We start from the raw sequence: 8,273 nt of genomic DNA, 5'->3' as shown, positions 1-8,273 counted from the left end.
GCCCAAGTGAAGTTTATTTTGATGATTGACAAAGGAACTCCAGCATGAACCAGGTCCATACACAGTATACACAGACATGGGCCGATTCGAGAATAAGGGATGCATGTGAAGGAGATAAGCTTAAGTTGTTATATCTGATATCTCCTTACAAAAAGGTTGCATAAATGATGAGGAGAAGGACTCCTTACTCGAAGAGAACTTTATCCAAAATAAGGGAGGAGTTAGAAGTTGAAGATAACTAGAACTCTTCCACCAAGGAAGAGTAGCATTAGAACTCTAGTTATTTCTTATTCTACTAACTCTATATATTACGGGATGTTCTCATTTTACAGGTACGCACAAACGCTGAAGTTAAACGTGAGTTGAGAGCAAAATAGCAAGGCATTTTGCAAGCAATTCTTGTGTGATTCAAGTGTGCGAACTTGAAGTTACATGAACCAGATAGAAGAACCAATTCCAAGCGTCTGTCTTTTATTCTAGTTCAATTGTAGTTGGTGTTTTCAATTTGTACCTTTCAGCTTTATCTAGAAGCAATTGTATTAGGTACTCTGATTATTCAAGTTAGAGTTAACTTAAAGTTGTCGCAACAGTTAGAGGCTGGCTGCCACAACGGGATTAGAGTTAATCCTTAGGTTTACAAAGAGTTTTGCAAATGTTGTTTTGGCTCAGTGATTTAGTGAAGTGTTGGGGAAAATCCTATTGAGTAGTAGGTTATGATTTTTTCACTTTTAAGCCAGATATTTTTCACGTAAAAATACTTGTGTTCTTTACTTTTCGTATTTGCTATTTTCGCAACAGTAGTATAAGGAACACTTAGAAGAAGCAGGTCCTTCTATAATCAGTGCACGCGAAAATTGGACACCACACATATCACCCCTTCTTGTGTGGCATTGATTTATAAAACATCAATTGGTATCAGAGCAAGTTATCCTTGAAGAGGCTAACACCTTAGGAGAAGATCAAGATGAGTGCACCACTAGGAAACTGGGAAGGGCAATCCATTGCTAGGCCACCACTCTTTAATGGCTAGTACTACTCTTGGTAGAAAAACAAGATGAGAGATCACATTATAGGAGAGGATTTTGAGTTATGGGATATTGTCATCGATGGTCCACTGGCTATCTTAAAGATAAATGCTGAAGGGGTAGAGGTGCCAAAGACAAGAGCGGATTGCACTGCTGAGAACTTGAAGAAATGGGAAAAGAATGATAAAGCCAAAAAATGGCTTATTTGTGGACTTGGTCCAGATGAGTACAGTAGAATCCAAAGTTGTACCACTGCTAAGAAAATCTAGGACACATTGCAAGATATGCTAGGACTATGCTTCTTTCTAGTAAACTGCCCCATAGTTTGTGGACAGAAGCTATGAACACTGCATGTTACATCATAAATAGGGGCATGACTAGACCTCTTGTAGAGAAGACTCCCTATGAGTTACTTAAAGGGAGAAAGCTAAACATATCCCATCTTAGGGCATTTGGATGCAAGTGCTTTGTGCACAATAATGGTAAAGACTCCCTAGGTAAGTTTGATCCCAGAAATGATGAGGGGTATTCTTGGGATATTCTTTACATAGTAAAACTTATAAGATTTATAACAAAAGAACTATGTGTGTAGAAGAAAGTGTACATGTGGTTTTTGATGAAACTAACATTCTTTCTGAGAGGCAGGAACATGATGATGAAGCAATTGGGCTGGTGAGAAATTCAAATGAAACTACAGCACAGACTGAAGCTGCACCAGAAGTAGGAACAGGTGATGGAACAGGTCCTTCCACCCAAAGTATCTCTAAGTGAAATTGTGTGTTCAAATCTTATGTCAATATTGATATTTCTTTTTTCTAGGACTAGGCGCACACGAGAGATGGGTGCATGTTTGGTGTCACTTTTTTGCGTATTAATTAAGTTCTTTTTCTTTCTTTTTCTGTTTGGTTTATTCTTTCAAATTTTCACACCTAGAAATTTCTAGTCTTCTTCTGTCACCGTAAAATCTTAAATGATTAAGTAAAATATGTATATTAAAATTAGTAGCAATGGATAATGTAGCATTTAGTCCATGGGTTCAACCGATCCCAACATTTGCTACAAGGAGTATAAATATATGTAACAAAATTACTATTTAAAAAAATCAATTTTGAACTTATAATTCCAAAAGTTTAATGGATCCAATATTAAGAACTAAAGGTTGAACCCGTAAAATTTATATCATGTATTTACTTATTCTTAATAGTGCGCCCATCTTACTAAGATCCTGGATCCACCTCTATTCCCTATGCTTGCACTCTGAGTTTCAGATACAATGAAATTAATATCAAGCCACTCGTGGATTACAAATTAAGGAAAATGTATCTAGAAGTTTAATCATTTGATCCTGATAAAAGAAATCCAGTTTAGTATTTGATATCATAATACGTGCAAAATTCTTTCTATTCGTAATTTTAGCATACAAATGATCACAGATTGTAATTATAAGCCTCTCAAACTCTTAATTGAAATCCTGTCTCAAATCATGTAATGTACTTTTTCTGTTTACAATTAACCATAAGATTTTGTGATTTATGATCATAACGAAGCATTCACCGTATTTTGAGACCATTGCAATTACGGAAATCACTTTTAGTAAAATTGAAAGTTCACTAGAAATCAATCAAAACAAGCCTAAATCCCAGGAAGGGAAGCAAAGCCTCTTCTAGCAAGGGACTAAAACTTCCCAGTCTCTTTGATTGCCATGGTATTACATTCTATGAGAACCTAATGAAGCTTGTTTTTATACCAAAAGACACCCTTGTTCTGGTCACCTTCATCTGGCTCAACGTAAACACACTCCTTTGCTTCTCTATACATGGCCTTCCAAATCGACGTCCCATCAAATTGATAGTAGTCACCTAATATTGGTTTTATCGCCTTTGTGGCTTCCATTGCATGATAATGTGGCATGGTTGAGAATAAATGGTGCGCGACATGAGTGTCTGTGATGTTGTGGAATACCTTGTTGAGAATGCCATAATCTCTGTCAACTGTGGCCAGAGCACCCCTCAACCAATCCCATTCGGATGAATCGTAATGAGGCAATGAAGGGTGTGTGTGCTGCAAATATGTGATCAATACGAGGAATCCGTTGACAATGAGCAATGGACATCCATAAACACAGACAACCCAAGCAAGTCCTTTTGCTGCCACAAGATGGTAAAGTCCAAAGAGTACAGCAAAAATACCAGCATCAGAAACAAAGATCTGAAGGCGCTCACGGTCTGTGTAGATAGGGCTATTAGGATCAAAGTGGCAAGCGAATCGGTCATAAGGTCGGCCTGAAACATTGAACATCAAGTATAGAGGCCAGCCTAGAGTGAGCTGGACAAGAAGTATAAGGATTCTGCCTGGTGGATTGTTAAGATAAGTGGAGAACCAACTAATACTCGACTTCACCTTTGGTACAAATACTTCATCGCGATCCATAGAACCTGTATTAGAATGGTGGCGACGATGACTGTATTTCCAAGAGAAATAGGGGACAAGGAGAGCAGAGTGTAGGACAAGGCCAACAGTATCATCAAGCCATTGATAGTCACTGAAGGCATGGTGACCACATTCGTGGGCAATGACCCAAACTCCTGTTAGATTACAGCCTTGGCAAATCCAGTACAGCGGCCAAGCTATATAGGAGAGATTGTAAGGCAGGAGATGGAAATAGTTGGTCGCGGCATAGTAGAGGAGAAAGGCTATTGTAAGGTCATAAACAACATAGGAGAAAGAGTTTAGGACAGATCGCTTGAAACAATGGGGTGGGATGGCTTTCTTGATCTCACCAACAGTGAAGGGTGGTTTCGAATGGGGTACTCTTTGCAGGACATCAGACTTGGACTTCTTGCCCTCAGATGGAACCGACATTCGACCTCCAGCACCCATTGTTCAGTAGCCTGCAATAAGAGGAATAGGGGTGTTCATGGTTCGGTTTTTTCCTAAAAATAAACCAAACCAAGTAAGTCGGTTCTTCAAATATTAAAGCCAATTAAGTCGGTTTTTTATCGATTTGGTTTTTGTCGGTTTTTCGATTTTTTCAGTTATTTATCAGTTTTTTTCTTAAATATGAGACATACACTACCAAACACATATTCCGAAGACTTCATTTTCAATGTAACACTATCAAACCAATTGCTCTTTGAGAAATCTATCATTTACCAAGATAAATGGATAATAATTGAATTAACTAGTGATGAATAATTTAAGTACTCAATTAAAAATCGATTATTTTTAACATGAAAGAAATTCTTGTACTTAGCAAAAGAAAATTACCAATCAAACTAGAATGTAAAGGCAAATAATTAGATTATTATAATAGCAAAAAACTAGACTAAAAATATAAACGACTAATATGTACCATAAAATTTTAGAAACTTTATATAAAAATATACATATATATAGGTATAATAATAAATTTAAATAGCTACTTCTATAGTCGGTTTGGTTCGGGTTTTTTCGGTTATTTTTTTATTAAAACCAAAACCAAACCAAATTTGATCGTTTTTTAAAATTCAAAACCAAAACCAAACCTAAAAAGTATCGGTTTTTTTGGTCGGTTTGGTTCGGTTTTTCGGATTTTTATGAACACCCCCAAAGAGGACTATAGGAAACTGTTGCTGTTTTGGAATGTCACATAAATTTGTTAAGGCTAATCATTGGATAAAATAGGTCTCAGCATTTAAAGATATAACAAACCAACTGATTTAGCCTGCCCTATTATAAATTCAAAGACAACGGCATATACAACCAAAATGCAATACCATGGATTAAAAAAGTTTTGTAGAAGCAGATATATAATATTAGACATATTCCAAATGAGGCAAACTCAAGAGAAGGTGGTTAATATCATCAAGTTGCCATTAGACTGCTGCAATTTCAACATGCCATGAAGGTTACAGCTGATGTTTTATCGGCTTGCGTTTCTTTAGCCGTCAAATTTAAGATTAGCAATTAATAATAATGGTTCTTAAAATCAATTAGGTCAGTCAAATCCAAGAAGCAGCCAGTATTTAACTGTATACTTTAACTTCAACCTGAGATATAAAAGACGTAGGCGAAAGTTCCATTGAAGGTGAACAAATTTTAATTCTTCTTTTCCCATTCAACCAAATACAACAGTATCAAGGAAAATCCTTGCATGAGGCCATCAACTTGTTGTTTTCTTCTTGACTAGGTTAAAGGTAGTAAATGAAACTTTAATACTAGTGGAAAATACGTAGGAATTGCTTTTCTTGGGTCAGAACTTTCTTCAGAGCAAACTATATAGGTGACAAGCTTATCAATTAAATAAAGCAGAAGAATCAACAATTTTCTCGCCTGACAATTATTAATTAGTCAAGGGAAATAAAGAACTACTTGGGCGGTCATTAACTATTGAAAGCTACGAAGCTCGAGCAAGACAAAAGAATTTTTAAAAAAAAGGATGGACCACATAATCAGGGGCAGATTTATTACAAGGCACGTGAAGCCGTAGTTTTTCTGTAAAAATAAATATTTTATATACATATTTTTTAAAATTAATATTATATTATTTTTATATAAGTAGGATTAAAAAAAATTATATATATATATATATATATATATATATATATATATAAAAGCCTCTGCTGACTTAATCTGGCAGAATAAACAAAGGAAACCAGAAGCCGCCAAATAATACCAGTTTAATTTAATAAAAGTGGGCCATTTATGCAAGAAAAGTTAAAGAACATGTTACAAGGTCACATCAGATCCAGTGAGCAAAAATCTCAAGTTCATACGAATACACGTCCCAATTCAATATATTATATTCCTTTCGTGAATATAATATAGTTATATGGAGACGAACTAAAATTATGCAAACTAGCTACACATCTTCACATGACAATACAAAGCAATACTGCTATGCATGTGACTAAACAAGATCAGAATTGGACAATTAAAAAAATACTCCACGCAGATCTGGTCGTCCAATTAAACTTTTGCCTGACTGCAATTAGTTTTTGAAATATTAAACATAGTATGGGAATCTTTTCAAACTTAGCTTACTTCAATTTGGAAACAGGAACTTGTAAAAGGACTCTCAAGCAAGAAAATGAGCTATGTTACTCCTCATACCTTTTTCCCTATTTTTGGAAAGGGAGGAGACACTGGCTGATCTAAAATTCGTTCTAAATTGAGACAGTGAAATTTGAGTTTAATTCCATATCATTGAGTTTTACCTATGGATTGCCACTTTGGGGGTGTTCACTCTAGCTGTATCTATCAACATCAGTATAGTGTAGGAATAAAATTCTTTAAATTATGGTAAGGAAATCTGGACCACTTCATAAAGTCAAGATTCACACCCCTTGTACTGGCCAAAAGCACTAAGATACAGAGTAGTTATAATTAATACTTTCACTTTAATTATTTTTTTTGGTCGCTTTGACAATATTAAGAAATTAAATTTTTAGTATTAATTAACAATAAAAATAATTATATTAATCTTAATTTATTTATTGCAAAATATAACAAATACTCCTAGAATCTTTAATCCAACGAAAACTTTGAAAAATAATAATAATTTCTTCTTCATATATGAAAAAAGCAAATATTATGAATTACAAGAAAAAGACCAAAAAATCAATTAAATTGAACCAAAGAAATATAAAAAAATAAACATTAAAAATCAGATATCTGCCTAGATCTTGTTCCATCCACTCGGACAATCAGTACATTAAATCATAGCATAAAACAAGAACGCTGATAACTTTTTAGATTTGAATATAAGTAGCACTCTAATACCATAGATCCATAGCTACTGTATCTATTAAAAATGAAAAATTGCTACTGTATACAAAATGCACATCAAAAATTTAATCTCCCTCTGTTGCTTGAATGCAAATGCAAAAAATCAAAACTTGAAGCTTCAAATCACCCAAGAAAAAGAAACCAGCTCTCAGATCACCATAAACAGAAAATGAAAAAGAGAGAGGCAGAGACAGAGAAAAAGGAAAGTACCTGACACAACTTAACTCCCTCTTTCTAAAAACTTCACAGGACCCTAAACTTTTCCTATTCTCTCTCTATATATGTAAATGTTATTTGTTCAGAGGCTCCAATGAATTGGAGCTTTCTCTGATGTATTTTTGAGGAATGAGAAGCAGAGGAGGTATGGGTATTTAAGCTTTTTAGTTTCCCTGCTCCGTAATGTATGGCCTACGCAACGGGTGGAGAAAAAATTGAAAATAATGGGGTCCATCCACTAGCTATGTTTATGGCTTTCGGTTTTTCTTTTTCTTTTCTTTTATCCACCGTACATCGTGAATATTTCCTAGCGCCCACTCCTTGTAATTGTAGGCTATTGAGTATAGGCAGGGGTGTTCATAAAAATTCAAAATATCGAACCAAATCGAAAAGCGAATTAAATTGATTAAAAAAGTGATATTTTTTAGGTTTAGTTTGGTTTTGATTTTGAATTTTAAAAATCGATCAAATTTGGTTTGGTTTTGGTTTTGAATTTTAAAAACAGATCAAATTTGGTTTGGTTTTGGTTTTAATCAAAAAAATAACCGAACCAAACTAACTATAGAAGTAGTTATTTAAATTTATTATTACACCTATATATATGTATATTTTTATATAAAGTTTCTAAAATGTTATGGTACATATTAATCATTTGTATTTTAAGTCTAGTTCTTTGCTATTACAATAGTCTAATTCTTTGCCTTTATATTCTAGTTTAATTGGTAGTTTTTTTTTGCTAAGTACAAGAATTATTTCATGTTAAAAATAATTAATTTTTAATTGAGTACTTAAATTATTCATCACTATTTGATTCAATTATCATCAATATATCATGGTAAATGATAGATTTCTCAAAGAGCAATTGATTTGATAGTGTTACGTTTGAAAATATAGTCGCCAAAATATGTGTTTGGTAGTGTAGGTCTCATATTTAAGAAAAAAATCGATAAATAACCGAAAAACCGATAAAAATCGAAAAAATCGAATCCCTAAAAAACCGACTTAATTGGTTTGGTTTGGTTCCAACATTTTAAGAACCGACTTACTTGATTTGGTTTCTTTTTAGGGAAAAATCGATCCAAACCGAACCATGAACACCCCTAACTATAGGAAAATGTATTTTTCTCGTTCACTTTTACTTGTTTATTATATTTACTTGTTTATTATATTAAATTAAGAGAAAAATAATTTTTTTAAATACTTTATCCTTATCATTAATTATTCATTCCCCAAATCATTTCTCAAGTCTTGAAAAAGCTATCATTA

General features: G+C 33.8%; 1 protein-coding gene across 1 annotated transcript; it reads right to left on the bottom strand.

Annotated features, from left to right (window-relative positions):
* Positions 1-2,600: 2,600 nt before the first annotated feature.
* Positions 2,601-7,141, bottom strand: LOC107829678 (delta(12)-fatty-acid desaturase FAD2-like). The gene is made up of 2 exons (XM_075252433.1): positions 7,002-7,141; positions 2,601-3,916 (listed from the first exon to the last, which is right to left on the bottom strand). The coding sequence occupies exon 2, from the start codon at positions 3,903-3,905 to the stop codon at positions 2,751-2,753; it is 1,155 nt and encodes a 384-aa protein (XP_075108534.1). The 5' UTR covers positions 3,906-3,916; positions 7,002-7,141; the 3' UTR covers positions 2,601-2,750.
* Between the last annotated feature and the right edge of the window lie 1,132 nt (positions 7,142-8,273).

This window comes from Nicotiana tabacum, chromosome 4, assembly GCF_000715075.1.
Source record: "Nicotiana tabacum cultivar K326 chromosome 4, ASM71507v2, whole genome shotgun sequence".
Lineage (NCBI taxonomy): Eukaryota > Viridiplantae > Streptophyta > Magnoliopsida > Solanales > Solanaceae > Nicotiana > Nicotiana tabacum.
The sequence above is the reverse complement of the archived record's forward strand: the minus strand, read 5'-3'. Positions and strand labels throughout refer to the sequence as shown.